We start from the raw sequence: 20,122 nt of genomic DNA, 5'->3' as shown, positions 1-20,122 counted from the left end.
ATCCAGTGTCGCCTCCACCTTGAACCGAGAATTCCATGAAGGAAAGGCTGAACACTGCAGCACCTGGGCGCCCAGGACCTATTTTCTGAACCAGCAAACCCACAAGGCAGTTATTATTATCCTTCAACTTGAAAATATGGAGGAGTGTAAAAGAGAAATAGTAAAGCTGAGATATGAGATCGCCTGTGACATAATCAGTATTTAGCGGTCCCTTCCCAAAGCTTGCCCTCCCGAAGCGAGCGGCCGCCACCCGACCACAACGTGGTCCTCCGGGGGCCACTGGGACCCGCGGTCCGCCCAGCTTTAGAGAAGTGTGATCTTTTCTCCGCGGGGCGGATCACGTGGGCCTGGGGGCGGGGCCAGAGCGCTCGCTGGGTGCGAGCTGTAGGTCACGTGGTGCAAGGGGGCGGTCGCCATGGGGGGCGTGGCCGTAACACCGCGGGAACCGCCGAGCCTAGACTCCTCGCGGGCCACGCCCCCCGGCCCGGGCTCGCGCGCGACGGAGAGGTGGAGGGGTGGAGCCTTCTTCGTCACCTTTCACCCCAGCATGGCTGCGCCCGTGGGACCGGTGAAGTTCTGGCGACCGGGTAAGGCTCTTAGCGGAATGCCGGGCAGATGCGGCGGCCTGACTGGTCTTGGCCCCGCGGCCGGCGTTCTGGGGCCTGCAGACCTGCCCGCAGGCCTCACCTCGGCGGGCTGGCCATCGCCGCCTCAGTGCCGGTCGGTTCTGCGGCTCTGGCGCCCACAGTGGTCCGGAGGGATTCGGGGGTCCGCGCCCAGCCTGGGCAGACATTGTGTGTGACCTTGTTCGAGTTTCTCTCCGGGCCTCATTGACCTCACTCCTGATGCCTGTCTTGCCCAACCCGCGAGATGGGGAAACGCCAAAGCGCCCACGCGTGTCCTGTTACCGCCCTGGGGCTACTCTGGGACCGGACAGGCGGTGCTGCTCAGGATTAGGAGCTCAAGCTATGGTGTCAGACTGCCAGGGTTCGAATTTTCCGCTCTGCCCGTAGTAGCCCAGTGGCTTTGGGCAAGTCACTTAACCCTTCTGAGCCTTAGCCTCCTCACCTGTGCAGCGGGCAGAGCAGTAACATTTATTCTATTGGCTTGAATAACGACCACGACGTGTTGCCTGGCAGAGTAAACGCTCATAAAAAGGGAAGTGTCTTGTTTTGTTTTAGGGTAATTCTTGTTCACTCCGAGTGCCAACCAGAAAGTGAACTCCTTCATATTGGCTGCCACGCACTTTCCCTCTTGCAGGTTAAAACGAATCTCAGTCCCAAAATGCTTTGCTTGTTTTGTTTTAATCTTCCCCATCAGGATTTTACTGAATGTATTACGTGTGAGACCGTTCTAGATGCATTACTCCCTTTCCTTCCATCAGTTTATCGTGAAAAACAAAAGTTTCATTTTTCCACCGCTTGCACCTCTGCAGGTCTGGATGTGCAAAGTATATTGCAGCAAAAATGAAATGAGACAGAGAAGGTAATGCAAGGAAAGCTTTTAAAGGATATTTTAGAGTGGGTCCCTGAAATTCTGACCATACGTATAAGTGATGTAGATAAACCCACACAAAGGGATGTGTTAATTCTTTTATAAAATCTGTAGTTTGTCACTTAACAGTTTTATGATTCAGCATTTTAAGTCATCAGCCAGTTATTCATTCTGAGTTTTATTTGTAGCCAAAACTAAGCTCCCATTAGGTGAGGAGATACCCTCTTTTTATTCAAGCCTTTAATAATAGGTCAAAGTGTTTAGTATAATAAAGGCCTGAATGAGCTGTTGATATTATTTTAGAACATGGGATTACTCTAAGAGTTTTATTTCATTATTTAGTTTATTCATTGAGCTTATACTTATTGAACACCAAATCTTGTGATCAGGAGACAGATATAGAAGACCAGGGCTCTGCTTTGCTCTCAAGGTTTATTTTCTCTCTCCCAGTTATACTATGAAGTTGGGTACCCTTTAGAAGAGATTTTAAAACAAGGCAGAAAAGGATGTGGTAAGGAAAATGGGCTATTGAGTCAGGCAGTAGATCCATCCTTGACTACCATTTACTAGCTTGGTGACTTGGTAAAGTCATTAAAGTGCAGAAAGTCTCAGTTACCTCATCTGTAAATTGGGCATAACACTTACCCAAAGGATTGTTCTGATGATTAAACGAGAGTACATGTAGAGCTGTTAGCACTAGACACATATTAACCATTATAATCATATGGAAGTATAGAGGAGAGGGAAAGATCGAATGTGTGGATGAGAAATACTTCATAAAGATAGTGATATTTTTGAGATGGACACTGAAGCACAAGTGAGGCTTTGTTCCATGCAGAGGTGGGAGAGGAGCTCTAGCTAGGCAAAGGGTGCAATATGAACAAAGACAAAGTGGGATGGGTGCCTCAAGAATGTCTGAAAAACCAAAATACTTGATGAGTAGTGTGATAGTGTTAAGTGGTAGGGTATACAGGGTGGGGCACAAGTAGCTTTACAGTTGTTCAAATGGAAAATAATGCAATAATAAATAATAACACAAGAATATAAACTCTGCTTTGCGTACTTACCACTGTAAACTACTTTTGTTCCACCTTGTATTTTGGGGTATAGCAGGAGATGAAGCTAGAAAGATGGGGGCCTCATTGTGAGACCTCTTATGGCAAGTTAAAGAATTTGGACTTTATTGCTTTTAAGCAGGAGATGACATAATCAGGTTTATTTTAGACAGATAACTTTGGCAGTGCTGTGAAGAATGGTTAGGAGAAGAAATTAGAGTCGGGCACCCTTAAGAAAAAGTGCTACTAAAATTGAGGGGTCCGGCCGGTGTGGCTCAGTGGTTGAGCACCGACCCGTGCACCAAGAGGTCACCCATACACCATGATTCCTGGTCAGTACACATGCCCAGGTTGTGGGCCCAATTCCAAATGAAGGCATCCAGGAGGCGGTCAGTCGATGTTCTTGCTTGTCGATGTTTCTGTCTCTCCCCCTCTCACTTCCTCTCTCTCTAAAATCAATAAAGGAAAAAATATTTTAAAAAAATTGAAGAGGGATATTGAAAGCCTTAATTTTAGTCTTGGAGCAGAGAGGAGGGACCTTATTGAAGAGACATTTTAGAGGCAGATATAGGAGAAGGTAAAGTCAGTAATGACTCAAATTTCTGGGTTAGGTGACTATATAGGTAAGTGGTTCTCAAATTTTGCTGTGTGGTTGAATCACTTGGGAAGCTTTTACATATTGCTGTTCTGTCATACCCTGTGGCACTAAATCAGAAGTCTGGAGGGCTAGGAACCAAGCATCAGTATTTTTTAAAGATTCCCCAGCTGATTCCAGCATGTCTCAAAGTATGGGAACGACTAGTCTAGGTAAACTGTTGTCATTAACGGAAGTGAGAATGGATTTAGAACATAATGTACTTACTGGGCCCTAACTTTGTGCTAGTCACTTTTACTTTCATCATCTAGTATCACTCTCATTTTACAGATTAAGAAACTGAAGATCAAGGTATGAAAGTAGGGTATGGGAAATATGGTGAAGGTCATGAAGGTGGTTGAGGCTAGACATAAGGCTAGATGTTGGAATCACGAACATGTCCTGTAGTCTGGGAGTCACAAACTCAGGTAGCTGCAAGCATCTTTCAGACCGTCTAAATAAGTGAAGCTGTCAGGTGGGATAATAGGGAGTGGTGAGGACTATGGCCAACGAGTATGCCTACACTGATAGATATACACCCAAGCTTGCATATGCTATCTAAAGCAGGAAGCTGTATTTGGTTCTACCTAATGGAGCTCAGAGTTGCAAGAGTCTTTTTTTAAGCCTAATATCCAGATTTGAATAGGAACTTTTTACTTTTTAATTGAACTATTTCAAACATTTGTTTTTTGTTTATTTGTTTTTGTTAATCCTCACCCAAGAATATTTTTTCCATTGATTTTTAGAGAGAGTGGAGGGTAGAGGTGGGGAGAGAGAGGGAAAGAGAGAAATATCCATGTGAGAGAGAGACATTGATTGGTTGCCTTCTGCGCGAGCCTGACTGGGGCAGGGATCGAACCTGCAACCAAGGTACGTGCCCTTGACCAGGCAGTGAAACTGAGACCCTTCAGTGTGCAGGCTGACTCTCTAACCACTGAGCCACATGGACCAGGGCCAAACATTTTAACCAAGGCATGTTTGGGTACCTTGAGTAAATAGTTGGTGATCTTGACTAGTTTGTGATTTCTGCCTTAAGAGCTTTGCATGAGCTGCCTAAGATTTCTGTAGAAAACTACCACTAGCACAAGTGGGTCAGAAAGGCCTGGTCATTTTTCTTCATTCATTCAATAGATATTTAATGATTGCTGACCACTTGCCTGACAAAAACTTTATAGCAACAACTTTGGAGATTTTTTTACCTGACCTACAGTGAAGAATGTATTGTGCTATGATCCAGCATGTACACACACACAGTCACACTCCTACACCCCTGAAAAAAGTTGTACATAAACAGTATTGCTTTCTGGGACACACACTGATACTTTCCATTCTATTTCTCATTCCTTATTAAAAAATGCTGGTCATGATCCACTACATTAATTTCATAACTCTCTGATGGATCACCACTCAAACCGAAAAACTGAGGAGGAATGCTGGATTGGTGTGGGTGCTGTCTTCAGCCTTGGTTTATAGGTGGAAAATGAAGGCATTTGTGGTTTGCAAGAATTACAAACTGATTATTCCCATAAGCCTAGAGAATGTTCCCAAGGGAAAAACAACCACAGGCAGCCAGAATGGGCCGTGGGATGTATATAAAGGGGAAGCAGTCCTTTGGCTGAATGAAGTCTTTTGTAAGGAGGAGACATGCTCAATATTGATTGACAGCAGCTGTTCTTGTAAAAGATCCCATAACAGAATGTTATACTTAGGTGGACCAGGAGGGGTGGGGTAGTGAAGGAGACACCTGGGTGGATTAGCCTAGGTGGTGAGGGAAGAAGAGACCTTACAGGAGCAATGCTAAAATGTTCTTGATGTGCTGTAAAGGGTTAAAATGTGTTTTGAAAAGGAGAAAATTCAGAACAAACAGCTGATGAGGGAGGATAAGGTATTCTTTGCAATAGTTTTCTTGGGTAAAGGTTTCAAGAAATTACTAGGATACAGTGATAATAATGTTGTGTATAACGAGGGAAGGAAGGAAACCATTTTCTGAGCACAGGCTTTGTTCCAGGTACTATTCTATCTTTTATCTGGAAAGAAAGGCCAACATTTTGGCAAAAACAGTGCAGCAGTGTTGGGTTGCAGCCCCTTGGAGAGCTTCTTGGATGAAATCTGAAATTGGCCCCTATAACAGAGGGCAGGGAGAGACCAAAGAAAAAGGCAGGCTTTCTTCCAGATTGGTAGGTGGCAGGTTAATAAGCAAAGGAATTTACATATGAGGCTTGTCATGGACATTGGAAAATGAATAGATTGCCACACCCACTGGCCAAATCTTTAAAAAATATTATTATATAGAGATCTTAAGTGGGGTCAGTCAGTCACATACACAGGGCCTTAATTGGGTTTAGTCATGCACACAGTCCAGAGAGTCTCATCCCACATTTCTGTCTCAAGGCTGAGTCCTTGGGCAGCGTCTAGGCCAGGGAAAACAAGCGGAGTGCACCTTCCAAAGCAGAGAAATGGGTGAGGAGCTCCCAATTGCCTGGGTCCAACTCTCAGGTCAAGCTGGTAGTCTTCTTTTCTTGATGATCTTCCCTAACAAGCAGTTCCTGACTTTTGGCAATCCTGGCCCTCTGAAATGATGTTCCTAGAAATGAATGGAGAAGGGATCAGAGATCTCTGGCACTGATTCTAAACCCAGCATTTTGCATTCTGATAAACTACATTCTGGTGTATTTTTCAGGAGAGGGCGTTCATAGCCATTGATTAGATTATTGAAAGGGGATTTGGGACCCCTAAAATGTAAACCTAAATCACTGGGCTAAATATTCTTGTCATAAAGGCCCTGTACTTTCACATACCATCACAGATTCTGAGTTCAGAAGACCTTTGAGATGATAGTTTTGGGTAATTATCCCTGAGGCAATCCTTAAAAGAAAGCTGTGCAGCATGTATTTGAACTTCTAAGGACGGTTTTTATTGATTCAAAAGGTACCACGCCCCAGGGCTGAATAGCTCTAACTTTTAGAAATTATCTCCCTTATGTTGAGTTGAATTCTGAATCCCGTGTCTTTTACTTATTACTCTTACTTCTGTCCTAGGGTTACATGAACAAATCGGCAGGAAAAGTCATGGAGCCGGTCATAGAAATGCTTCTCCTAAAGCATTTTCCTTTTCAGGCTAAAAATCCATGGTACCTCGAATAGTTTTTCATGACATATGGCTTCCCTATTCTTTACCACCCTGAGCACCAGGTCGTCATTGTTCTTACCAAGAAGGTTTAATCTGCTCAGCAAAGGGGTTTCTTAGAACAGCACTTCCCACCCACCCTCTCCAATTCTGTGATTCAAGTGGAGGTTGCCATTGATTGCATCCCAGTCCGCTGGCCATGGCTGATTGGATTGGCCTGGGCATTGGGCCTAAGCTGGGAGAAAAAGAGCCTCCCCCACCCCCAAATAGCACACACCTGGGAGTTTCAGTCTCCCCTTACTGGGTCTTTAATTTTCTACTTAGCACTTACTACAAGTTCATGCACTAAGTTATGTTCTGTTGGGAGGAAGACTAGAAGAAGCAAGTAAGCTGCACGAGGGTAGGGCCTGCCTCCGCAGTGTTCATGCTGTATCTCTTGCAGTTCCATCCCTGTTGGGTGAGTGAATGAATGATTGTTGGAAGAATTGTGAGACTGAGCTCTGGCACTGTCAGCAGCCTTGATTTTAGCTCGTAAGAGACCGAGAGGAACTTGTCGAGAGGTGCAGAGATGAGAGGAGGAGAAAGCCCAGGCAGCATTTAAGTAGTCCTTAGTTCGTCATCCTTGAACCTTGCTGCCATCCTCAGTAATAGGACTCATCCTTTGCCTCAGCTACTCCCATTGCATTTCTTGTCATTTTTATTAAGTGTTGAGTAATACCAACTTAGAGGCCAGACCTGAAAACATTGTCTTCTGTAATATACATTTGTGTGTGGCCAGCTTGGAGCTCACTGGGACTGTATCTCCGTTGTTCTTGAAACTGCAGGTGAAGCTTACAGAGAACATTTTTGTATTTTCAAAGGTATTTTTCTAGATGCTTTTCTGAAGTTAAAGTTTAATATCTCTTAAAAGTTTGAGATCAAATGCATTGCTTCTGTTGTATAGCTTCGTATTTGAATTTGTAACTTTTGCACATTTTTCTGTTCACTATATCAGAATTTGAAAAAAAATTTCTGTTACAGGTACAGAGGGACCAGGTGTCAGCATCTCTGAAGAGAGACAAAGTTTAGCTGAAAACTCTGCAACGACCATTGTTTACAACCCTTATGCTGCCCTTTCTATAGAGCAGCAGAGACAGAAGCTGCCAGTGTTCAAGGTACATTGAATAAACATGTTCAGTTTGCTGACCTGAAGCCATCTGCAAGAGTGTTATACTTGGCACCGAAGTGAATGGTGGCCTCTTATCCTAACGACTCTTTAGAATGAAAGAGCTCAGAGACACCCTTATCCGAAGGGATTACCTTTTCAAAATATGTGTGTTAGTTGACCTAATACATCTTCAAAGTCCTTAAGATTTTTTTTTTAGTTCTTCTGTACTGAAAACTGGAAGAAATGGAATGATGTTCTTTTCTCTCCTCTTTGCTTTCAACTATGGACAAGTTCAAACATACAGAAAACAGAGAAAAGAGCACATTGAACTTCTATGCATCCAGCTTCCATAGATTACTAACATATGGCCAATTTTGGCTTCCTTTTTAAAGGCATATTTTCTTAAACAAGATTACTTGGGAATATGAGGTGGTTTCTGTTGAAGAGGTTAATTCCCATTGAGACAGTGTCAGCATTTCAGTGTGTTTATTACGTACCAGGTGCACATCCAGACACTTGATTTCATTTGTCTCATGAAATGAGCACATCTCTTGTCATCTCACAAAATATCAAAGTGTAAACTAGAATTCAGAATGTGCTTGTTGACAGTGAGCCATAGTTCTTCAGTATAGGTGAACCCAGTCCATGGACACACTTTCTCCCTGTTGCCAAATCCACTTGGGAAGCCAAATTGTAATCAGGAAGTAAGCTCAGAGCCAAAGGTGATTTAGACATAGTTGAAGGGTATTTTTTTCATATATCCCCTAATGAAGGGTGATGAGCTGACCCTGCTTCACTGCCTCACCTAATGTCTCTGGAATGACCTGAGTAGGTGTGACCACCAGCACGCCTGTCTTTCTGTCTGCCTTCTGGACAGTGCTGGGTGAAAGCTGCCAAGTTCTTATACTTAGGGAGTCCCACTGTCTAGATTGTTAATAATTAATTCCTCTTTTATTAATATATTCTTTTTTCAAATGGATATAAAATGGCAGCCCTCTTAATTTAGCCAAGTGTCGTTCATTAGAATTTTGCATGGCCCCAAGCGTATTTTTTCTTTTGTGATTCCTTTTATTATGAATGGGCTCATACATTTTTTTTTCATAACTTTAAGAATCATTTGAACTCTTTTTTCTGTGAACTGTTTTGTTCATGTCCTTTACCCATTTTCTATTGTCTTTATTCTGTTTCCTTGTATGAATTATTATTGCATCAAGGAAATAAGCCTTTTGGCCCTGGCCAGGTAGCTCAGTTGGTTGTGGCCCCATACATTTTAGTCACTCACACACTGACAGTCTCTGGGTTTCTTTCTCAGGTGATTAACCTCATCTACTATATGTGAATGTAAACCATTTTGACCCTCAGGAGAAGAGCTCATAGTTTCACTGTTGCTTTCTCCCCAATGAGGGGCACAGTTTGAGCTGTGAGGAGGTGTCTGGACTGTGGAGTTCAAACCCAAGCTTCATCATTTGTGTGCTGTGTGACCTTGACCTTGCTTCACCATCTGAGCTTCTGTTTTCTTATCTATAATAGAAGACTAATGTGTGCGCACCATATATTGTGATAACTTTTATGCTCAGTTAGAATTGTATCAGCTGACTCCAGCAGTACCTAAGAGTTGGAAATAACATTTTGATAGTTCTTTTAAAACTTTACTTTTCTTCTGCAAACAGCTCATTTCATAATGTTTGAATGTCTTTGTTTAGGTCTTTTGAGAAAATGTATGGTTTTTTATAATGTATGGTTCTATTTTTTCAGCTTAGGAATCATATATTATATTTGATAGAAAACTATCAGACAGTGGTGATTGTTGGAGAAACAGGATGTGGGAAAAGCACGCAGATTCCACAGGTGAGTGTGTATTTAAATGTGCCTTTATGTTAGATTTGATTGGAAGTGTCTTGTAATAACTCTTCACTATCATTTGCATTTTCACTATCTTCTCTCAGGGAGAATTCAACCCAACTAGACATTTTTTATTAAACTTATAATTTTTTTATTAGTACTGAAGTAACAGTTTTTGATTTAACATAATTCCAAAATAACTGAATAACCATACTCTGAAAGTAACAGTGGGGACTGAATTACAGAGGTGTAATGCATAGTTTTTGTCTTCAAAAAAATATAGTTGAAGAGGAGGGGTAAAATGAATATTGCTATAGTTATAAATAAAAATTGACTATTTTAAAATTACAGAGGGACACGGGAGAAGGGCCATGTTAAATTACTGAGAGATTATCAGAGAATAATAGGACTAATAATTAGTAGTAATAAGTATTATAATAAGTGCTCATAAAATGATCATTTTTTTTTTTTTTATCCTCACCCGAGGACATTTTTGCATTTTTTGTTCAGACAGAGCGGGAGGGAGAGAGAGGAAGAGAGAGAGAGAAACATCGATGTGAAGGGACACATCGAGTGGTTGCCACCCGCACGACCAACCAGGGCTGGGGACAAACTGCAACCGAGGTACGTGCCCTTAGCGGGAACCGAACCCGGGTCCCTCTGTACCGCAGGCCGACGCTCTAACCGCTGAGCCAAACCGGCCAGGGCATAAAATGATCATTTTAAACAATCTAATACTGTTAATCCGTTTTGGATTTTTAAAATGCATATAATCAAATAAATATATAAAGCAAATAAGTACATAAATAAATATAATAAAATTTTATATCCTGGCTAGTGTGGCTCAGTGTTTGAGCATCAACTCATGCACTGAGAGGTTGCCGGTTCGATTCCTGATCAGGGCACATGCCCGGGTTGTGAGCCTGATCCCCAGTGCGGAGCATGCAGGAGGCGGGTGATCGATATTCTCTCTCATGGATGTTTTTATCTCTCCCTTCCTCTCTCTAACATCAATCAAACAAACAAACACAAAAAATTTTATGTACATTATAATCTCTTGGCACATACACATATATAAAAATCTAATTATTTTTATTTATTCTAACTAAAACATTTTGTATGATTGATATTTATATTGAGCTGTGTCTGTGTGTCCTTTAAAAGTCTTTGTTCTACAGATTTAGCTCTGTTCTTTCTCCCCCCTCCCCCACCTTAGGACTATTCTGAGTGACTCATGGATAGGTTTTATTCCTTTAAGCAGTTCTAATACATGGACATTTTTATAAGACTGGGGAGTCAGAATGTTGAAATTTGCCTTGGTTCTCCTGATTATTAGCTGTGATGTGAACTTAAATTACCTAACATTTCCAAGCCTCAGAACCCTCATTTGCAAAATAATTTCCAAAATATTTGTTAGGACAAAAATCTGTTATTTCTTTTCTCAGTGAATTTAACACAATACAGAGTGCCTGGGGGGAGATTGTTTCTGGAGAAGTGGTGTCAGATGTATACACAGATGTCATTTTATTTGCAGTACCTTGCAGAGGCTGGCTGGACAGCTGAAGGAAGAGTTGTAGGAGTGACCCAGCCTCGAAGAGTGGCTGCCGTTACGGTGAGTTTCCGTTTTTCCGTTTTTTTTGTGTTGCAAAGACTCCTTCTGTCTTATATTTCAGTAAAGCCTTATTTTTTTTGTTTCCTAAAACCTACAAATGAATATGACATTACTACTTAAGAATTTAATTCTTCGGTTTAAAAAGAAGTATGGCTTGATTATTTTTATAAAATTGATCCTTTTACATTATGAATTTTTTAAGTAGTAATAACGTACAGAGGAAGTTAAAACACACAAATAAAAAACAAAACAAAACAAAACAAAAAACCCCAAAATCTCACCATACAGCAAAAACATTATAAATGTTTGTGAACATCATTCCAAGCTTCTCTTTTATGTTCACATAAAGATGAGTGGTTAGCTGGATGGATAGAAATAACTTAATAAAAATATGATTATAGTCATATATTTGCTTTTGTTGAATTTAACAGAGGAGGACATTGAAGTTAAAATATGAGTAATTATACTGGACTTTGGATAAATATTTGTTACCACAAGATAATTTATTAAATCTTGAAAACAAAGAAAACAGAAAAAGCTTTAGGATGTTACTTATTTTTGAAACTATGATAGGTAGTTTCCTGTTATAAGAGTAAATTAGCACACTTATTCTTTCCATCTTTCCCCCTCCATTTGTTATAGATGCAGTGCTATACTTTTTATTTCAAGATTTATAAATGTACATATTTTTTCTGTAATCATAACTCCCACAAGTGTTTCATTCTAGTTTGGTGTTAATGTTCATCACTAAATACTTCCATTGTTTTGCCAACCTTGAATTGCTCATTTTGCTTTATTTCTTGATTGGCTGAATTTTATATGCCTGAGAATGTTTGATTATGTTCTTTGTTGATATAAAATTATTAGTAGTATTGTTAATCCTTACCTGGGGATATTTTTCCATTGATTTTTTTTTTAAGATAGAGTGGAAGGGAGGGAGGGGTAGAGAGAGAGAGAAACATTGATGTCAGAGAGGGACATCGATCCCTTGCCTCCCACATGATCCTGACCAGGGCTGGGGATTGAACCTGCAACCCCGGTAAATGCCCTTGACCAGGAATTGAACCCAAAACCCTTTAGTTTTGGGCTTATGCTCTAACCACTGAGCCAAAGCAGCCAGGGTGATATAAAATTCTTGATTCCACTCTCTTTCCCTGGGAACAGTGCAGACATTGCTGTCTTGCCTTTGCCATGGAGGATCACTATACAGAAGTCTAAGGTCCAGCAGGGTCCACCCCCCCTACTTCCTGGCTTACTTTTTCTGCACGAATGCTTTTAAGATTATTTTTACACAAGGATATTTCTTTGTTTTGTTGTTAATTTTCACTTCAGAATATTTTTTTCCACTGGTTTTTGGAGAGAGTGGAATGGAGGGAAAAGAGACAGACAGACAGACAGACAGACATTAGTGTGAGAGATCAGTTGCCTCACAGCTGAGGCAGGGGATAGAACCTGCAGCCCAGGTATATGCCCTTGACTGGGAATCGGTGTGTGGACTAATGTTCTGACTACGGAACCATACCGGCCAGGGAGCACCAGGATATGTCTTGATTCTGATTGCTGTCTCATTTTTTTCTTAAACATGGAAAAACTTTTAATCTTCAGGTTCAAATCTTTTTATATCAGGCAGATTTTCTTCTAATTATAACTTGGCATATTTTTCTGTCCCATTTATTCTCTTTTTCTAAGAGTATCAATTAAGTGTATATTAGATCTCCTTTGTCTATTTTTAGTGTTTATCAGTATCTCTGGAATCATGTGCTCTTTTCCATGTTGTTTTGTGAGATTTCTTTTAAGTCTGTCCACAATTTTCATGATTGTTTGTAGTCAAATTTATTGTATTTTGGTTCCTTTATATTTTTTATCTAGGTCTCATAATTCTTTCTTTTTTTGTTTAATTTTTAAAATATGTTTTTATTGATTTTTTGAGAGAGAGGAAGGGAGAACGAGGGAGAGAGACAGAAACATTGATGAGAGAAAACATCAATCAGCGCTGCTTCCTGCATGCCCCACACTGGGGATCAAGCCCCCAACTGGGCATGTGCCCTGACCGGGAATTGAACCTGGTGACCTCTTGGTGCATTGCTCAACCACTGAGCCACACCAGCCGGGCGGTCTCATAATTATTTCTTTGAATATTTTTTTTCTTTATAGATAGAGAAGTGAATATTTAGAATGGGAGAAGGTATTATAATTTTAAAAAGCAGATAATGCCACAAATATTTCTTAGAAGTTGAGAAAAATAACAGTACTTTTTTTAATTAACTGCCTGACACATTTCTGTAAAATTTTTAGGCAATTTTTGGCTGCTTTTCCATGACAGTGATTTTCTATCACAGTATTTTCCTATAGAGAGAGTAGAGCAATATTTCAGTATTACTACAGCATGGTGGATTCAGGTTTGCTTTTTATTATTGACACTGTGGAAAAGTTTCTTTTAATTTCATAACTGGTATTTTTATAGCACTGCATAAATTTTAGAGATTGTTCTCAAATTTGGGGAAAGCCTTTCTAGCGTGTCTCATGTCTTCAGTCTGGCTTCTGGTCTGGATATTTGAGACCTTGTTTCTCTTTGACTCTTTTTTGACTTTGCATGTGTTCCTTAAGCTGTTTTTAGCTTAAGCTTGTGATTTTTTTTGAAAGTGGATTTCTTTGGCTGAATTCTACTTCTGGGTTTTTTTTGTTTTTTTTGAGTAATACTTCTAAAGTTTATTTTTAAACTTTTTTTTTTTTTACTTGTATTCCTTTCCTTCTTTCTTCCTTGGCTTTAATGCATTGGGTTTGTATTAGTACTTTTAATGGCTGCAGAATTGTGAGGTTGTACTGGTCTGGATAATAATGACCTCTCACCAAGTGTGTTATCCTCCTTTGCTGGAGTATGAGGATGAGTATCGGGCAGTACACTTCTTAGTGATTTAAAAGGTCTGTAATGGCTGAAGATGAAATTCTCTGGGCGCTCTGATTTGGGATTTGCTGCTTGCTCCTGATTGCCTGCCTCTCCCTCAACTCCTCTCCCTTGTGATTCTTTGCTGTCAAAATGGGTCCCCCACTGAGACATTTCCTATGTCTTCAGGGCCTGAACACACTGCCGCTTCTGTCTTCCTAATAGAAGGATTGTCCACCCTGCCCTTTAGGGTGGTAACACTTTAAGGGAGCCGGCAGCCTGCGAGGAGGCTAGGGCTTCTCTTCGGATTCATACCTCACAGTATTTGGCAGCGCTCCTTCCTAATTCATTCGGGCCCTTGGTGGTTTCCTTCGTTCATTGAAGATGGAGGTTTTCATTGATAATATGTTTTATTTCTTTTGTTGTTTTAAATCAGCTCTGAGAGAGTGCCATCTTTACCTGGATGAGACATAATTCTGTTTCCTTGAATTATTTTTGCTGTGTGCTGAGTTTTAATTATTTTGTAATGCCTTTTCCCTGAAGTTCATTTTCTAATTGTCTTCAAGTTAGACATTATTGATAAATATTTTCAAAGTCTTGTGTGTGTGTGAAAATGGAAATAACAGTTTGGAAACTACTTAACCTTTTATATCACAAGAGATGACTGAATTACTTAAAATTTTCCTATTTGTGGTTTGGAATCCCAGGGCCTAATCAGTTTGCATTTTAGCTCCAAATTTGTAGCCGTTGATAATTTACATGAAACTGCATGCTTTCCCTGTAAAGAACCAAACGTGTATAAATTAACCATGTAACGTTAATTGAGCTGTCAGGTTTGAAAGGCTAAATCTCAAAAGTACTTTGTGTGCAGATTGAAATCTGAAAACAATCTCAGAGCCTAGAACAAACAGATTGCATAAGCAGTTGCTTGATCTCTGTGAGAGGCAGTTACTATTGAGTATTATGTTCACTGGGCTCAGATGGTCTGGGTCTGCCTTCAAGGCTAGGCCCTGCCTGAGCTGTGATTCTTATTTCACTTTCCCTCTTTGTGAAAAGGAGGGTATCTTGCCCATCTCATGGGCCGTATGCATCTTTAATGAGGACAATTTCTGAAAGCTTGGGGCACAGTACTTGCAGGTAGTAGGTGCTCAGTGATTGGTTTTTCTTTTTACCTCCCTTTCCCTATATTTATTTGTTTTTGTCAAAAAGATAATATTTATCCTGTCAAATTGATGAGGCTTTTGGGAGTAGAACTTAATAGAGGTAACAATCTATTAAAAAGCCAATATATTATGACCTTTCAAATATCAAGTTGTGTGGTCATAAATCAATTTTTTAAAAAAGAGCCTGAGAGCCCTGGCTGGTTTGGCTCAGTGGTTAGAATGTTGGCCTGCGGACCAAAGAGTCACGGGTTCCATTCCAGTCAAGGGCACGTACCTTGATTGCAGTTCGTCCTCAGTCCTCAGCCCTGGTTGGGGTCCTGTGGGAGGCAGAGTCGATGAGTCACTCTCGTGTCAATGTTTCTCTCTCCCCCTCTCCTCCCTCCTTCACCCTCCCACTCTATCTGAGATAAATGGAAAAATATCCTTGGGTGAGGATTTAAAAACAAAAACGAGTTCGAGGCCCAGGCCAGGTAGCTCAGTAAGTTAGAGCATTGCTCCCAGTATGCCAGGCTTGCGGGTTCGAGCTCCGGTCAGAGTACATAGGAATCAACCAATGAATGTATAGCTAAGTGGAACAACAAATCGATGTTTCTCTCTCTCAAATCAGTAAAAAGAAATAAAAGTTTCAAAATAAATTTTTTTTTGGAGAGGGTTGGTTCATTTATACTCATTCTTATATGCCTGTTTTCCCCATCAACTCCTAGTATTTCTGTGCACACATTCTCTATTTGTGCTATTTTCTGAGATTTATTATGTAATTGTAGGGTTGAAATTGAAACAATAACAATAACAAAACTGCCCTGGTGAAATACTGGTTATCAGGAAATATAACCTGCAGAGGTAGGGCAGTGTAGGATGAATTTCTGGTTTCATAAGATGTTTTGAAAGACTGCGGTGTAGGTCAGCTGCTGGAAGATTGATTCTGTTTTGGCCTACCAGATCTGTAATTTCAAGTCGCTAGGCAGAGCCACTTCTGATCTTCATCTGCTCTTCAGTTTCTTAAACACTGGTGTTCTTGGCTTGGGGAGCTGTGTGCAGTGAGACTGGGCTCCCAAGCCTGAGGCTGCTGTGGCCCAATGGCTGTAGCAGTAAACTGCTTCAGGACACCTGTGCCTGCCCCCATTCCAAACCCAGGACTCAGGGACTTCATGGGCAAGTGGCCTCACGTTGGGTGGGTGTGCCAGGTCCCCAGGAAACCTCTATAATACTGCTTCCCTTTGGTTCTTTTCAGTTCGGTAATTGATACAATGAATGTTCCACTCTTTATTTTCTTTTAAACAAAATTATAAGCATTATTTTTCTTCCACTTTTTTATTCATTATTTCAGTTATTTTCTATTAAGTTAATAATCTTTGACTGTCCTTGGGGAGGTAGGAGATCTTGCTGTTGGAGTCTTTTTTTGTTTCTCACATTCACCTTTTATTTGTCATATATTGGTAGATGAAAAATCTACAAATAATTTATGTTCTTCATAATATATTATACGCTTTGTTTTCTAGTTTCACTGTATTATGTTAACTTGGATCCTTGGTTAATCTTCTCATCAGTTCATCTGCCTTTTTTCCTTTTTAATCTGTATTCTTGTCTTTATTTCCTCTTTTAATGGTTTTGGTAGCTGGGACACTGTTGCGCATTGTTTTAGATTATCTTGCTCTGGAAACATTATTCTTTTTGCCCCTCAAAAGAAAATGAATTTGGCCCAGTAATGAATTTGATCATTCCTGTTCCACTGCCTTCATGGTCCAGTGGAAGGTGCTTTATTTCAAGGTATGAAGACATGAAAATTTATGCCTAGTTGGTGTATGAAAGAATAAAGAAGGCTTTAGGAACAGAGTGAATCTTGTCATTTCTTCTGCTTCCTTTTTTGCTTGACCACCAGAAAATTTAGAGCTGAATTTGTAGCTCAATTTAAATAACTTTGGCATATCTTTTTTTTTTTTTTTAATCCTCACCCGAGGACATTTTTTCATATTTTGTTCAGATGGAGTGGGAGGGAGAGAGAGAGAGAAACATCAACGTGAAAGGGACACATCGAGTGGCTGTCACCCGCACAGCCCAACCAAGGCCAGGGACAAACTGCAACCGAGGTACATGCCCTTAGCTGGAACCGAACCTGGGTCTCCCCGGACCGCAGGCCGACGCTCTAACCGCTGAGCCAAACCGGCCAGGACCATATCTATGTTTTTAAATTTTTCTCACTGTCCTTGATCTTTTGAATTTCATCTGTCATTTCTTTGATCCTGATCCTGTAACATCTTTATGTGATTCTGTTTTTATTGCATATGTTCTTATAATTTGCCTCAAGTTGATTGAAGAGTGAGGTGAGATATATAAAGTTAATAAATCACAAAGGTTATCACACTTGTTCTCTAATAACCTGCCCTTTTACTTTTCATTTTCTCCTGTGTTCACGTATTGTTTAAAAATAAGTGACCTTTAGATTTTCTGTGATGTGTGCTCTGTGCAGTAATTGCTATGTCTCTATTTTCAGCATGATCTTTCTTCCCAAAGGTTGCAGGGAGAGTAGCTGATGAGAGGGGTGCAGTGCTGGGCCACGAGGTGGGCTACTGCATCCGCTTTGATGACTGCACTGACCCGCTGGCTACAAGAATTAAGGTGAGGTACTCAAGCTGCTTGTTCTGTTGTGAATAAGGGAGACGATTATTTGGGGGGAATTGAAAACATGCAGTGTGACTGCTGATGGGACACCGATACCATCGCCCTCTGGGAATTTAGTCTGCCGGGAATTTAGTCTTAGTCCTGAAGGAACCTTTTTTCTACAGATGGGGAGGTTGAGGACCTGGGAGGTTGAATTACTTGCCTCATGTTATGTGCCTGTCAGTGATAGTACCAGGACTCAAAGCTGTCCTTCCTTGTGTGTGTTTTATTGTTTTCCACCAATTCACATAGCTGTCTAAATATAGAAACTTGCCTATAAATAAGGTCTAAAAACAGGGGCAAGGTAGTATAAATTGATAAAGTAACGAATTTAGTTTTACTAGTTAGAACTTTCTAATTTTTACATGATAATGGATTTTGTATCTGTGTTCTTTGACCTACTTGCCAACATTAAAATAATTAGTATCAATAGTAATTGCATACAGTCACCTCAACAGAGTGTCTACTAGGTACCACTATGCTGGAATCAAAGACTAATCAAATAGTACTCTAAAACCATGAATGAAAATGCTCTGATGAAGTGAAAATGGGTTATTAGAATCTCAGTTAACCTCTCAATTTGGAACAGAGGAAAATTTGAAATAATCAGATGAGCTAAATGAACATTGTAGTGGTTTGTAAAAAATATGGACCTTGTTTGTCAAACTTCTGTATTTTGTTACCTTTACATTCATTTTACTAGGTAAAGGGAATATTCTTCTGTACCACTGAATATATTTAAACTGTCTAATTTTTAGATAAATTTCAGTGGATTATATAACTGAATGATTGTTTTCAAATCTTTCATGAAAAGCTTTTGTATTCCATTTGGTCATGATTTCAGGGCATTCATTTCTTAACTGGTGGACTGTCATTGGTGGCAGGCTCTCAGTTTCACTCCAGTGTGTCTGTGTGGCAGCTGGTACCAGTTCCAAGAAAAACGTGGGAATGCATCCTGCTCTTATAGACAAAAAGTAAAAACACTAACATACAGCATGTGAGGGAGGTTTTAGCCTTGTCAAAGTGCTGAACTGTTTTGGATGAGAGTAACAATATCTCATTCTTGCTGCATATTTCTAAAGCATTTTATAAACATTCATTAATCTTAAATGATAATAGGTGACATTTTTAAAATTATCTTTTTATTTTTATTTTATTATTATTATTTTTAAATCCTCACCCAAGGATGTTTCCATTGATTTTTAGATAGAGTGGAAAGAGGGGAGGGAGAGAGGAAGAGAGAGAGAGAAACATCCATGTGAGAGAGACACATCGATTGGTTGCCTCTCAAACGACCCAACAAGGGCCAGGGATCGAACCTGCAACCCAGGTTTGTGCCCTTGACCAGGAATCAAACTCACAACTCTTCAGTCCAACTCTCTAACTGCTAAGCCAAACCGGCCAGGGCTAGCTGACATTCTTGAACACTATGTACTGGGTCCTGTGCTAAACACTTTATGTGTGCTATTTCATTTAATTCCCACAATAACCCTCTGAAGTAGATACTTTTTAAAAAAAAATTTCTATTTTACAAATGAGGAATCAGGCTCAGAGAGGGTAAGTAACTTGCCCGAGGTTCACACAGCTAGTAAGAGGTAGAGCCAAGACCTGAACTCCCAGCAGTCTGACACCATAGCCTGTGTTCTTAACCACAGTCACTTCCAGCCTCCCTAAAATAAGATCAGTTGAAGTTGAAGTTAGTCACCTCAAGAGAGCTGCAAGTCCATAGTTTTAAGAACAGTTATTTCATACCGGTGCCATTCCCTTCGGCAGACACAGGTTTGTCTTTACCGCCTGTCAGCAGGACCGTTGGTGCCGGCCTGGAGGAAGTGAGGCTCAGCTGATGTTCACAGAGTAAATGCAGGTGAAATTCGGCTGAAAGAATGCAAACTCATGTTTGAAGTCTTGTTTATGAGCAGCTCCATTGCTTAATAACTGAAATGTTGGGGCATTTCCTCATTGTGCTTTGTGGGAATTGTCTTGTACACTTGCTGATAAGGAGGTTGTTCGGTTGTACTTAAACTTTTTAGGAAAAATCATTAATATACAGTGTAAATGAATTCTTTCTAAAATTTTTGTGTTTTTGTTTTATAGTTTCTGACTGATGGAATGTTGGTCAGGGAAATGATGGTTGATCCTTTGTTAACAAAATATAGGTAAATGTCTTTTTCCTATGGTAACTTTCCTAAAGTTTCAAAAGTACACAAGGAGGTTGAAAAGCAGTTGTGTTCATACTGAAGGTTCACATCTGTGTTCAGCTGCCCTAAAGCTTTGTCTTTACCTTGGCTGTTTAGACCGTTGATGTTCTGCTCAGAATTTACACACAGTCAGAAAGGGAAAATTGAAATCCCTGATATTATTTGAACAGTCTGTGGACTTGTCCTTTTTATCTTGCCTCGGTTACATCCCAGGATTGATGGGGACTGCAGAGTTGCAGCACAGAACTGGGCAGCATTTTGTTGAATGTAATACTCAGTAACTACACTTCCCTCCTCCCTTGTATGTCT

At 40.4% G+C, this 20,122-nt stretch overlaps 1 protein-coding gene across 1 annotated transcript in view; it reads left to right on the top strand.

The window, feature by feature from the left end:
- Positions 1-528: 528 nt before the first annotated feature.
- DHX35 (DEAH-box helicase 35) overlaps positions 529-20,122 on the top strand; it is a 61,885-nt gene continuing 42,291 nt past the window's right edge. The window contains exons 1-6 of the mRNA XM_036245035.1: positions 529-587; positions 7,330-7,463; positions 9,212-9,304; positions 10,833-10,910; positions 17,469-17,573; positions 19,710-19,771. Coding sequence (XP_036100928.1) covers positions 548-587; positions 7,330-7,463; positions 9,212-9,304; positions 10,833-10,910; positions 17,469-17,573; positions 19,710-19,771 — 512 coding nt within the window. The 5' untranslated portion in view covers positions 529-547. The remainder of the gene's footprint in view (positions 588-7,329; positions 7,464-9,211; positions 9,305-10,832; positions 10,911-17,468; positions 17,574-19,709; positions 19,772-20,122) is intronic.

This window comes from Molossus molossus, unplaced genomic scaffold (genome assembly GCF_014108415.1).
Source record: "Molossus molossus isolate mMolMol1 unplaced genomic scaffold, mMolMol1.p scaffold_m16_p_6, whole genome shotgun sequence".
NCBI classification, from domain to species: Eukaryota; Metazoa; Chordata; class Mammalia; order Chiroptera; family Molossidae; genus Molossus; species Molossus molossus.
Note: the sequence above shows the minus strand (reverse complement) of the source record. Positions and strands in the feature narration are given on the sequence as shown.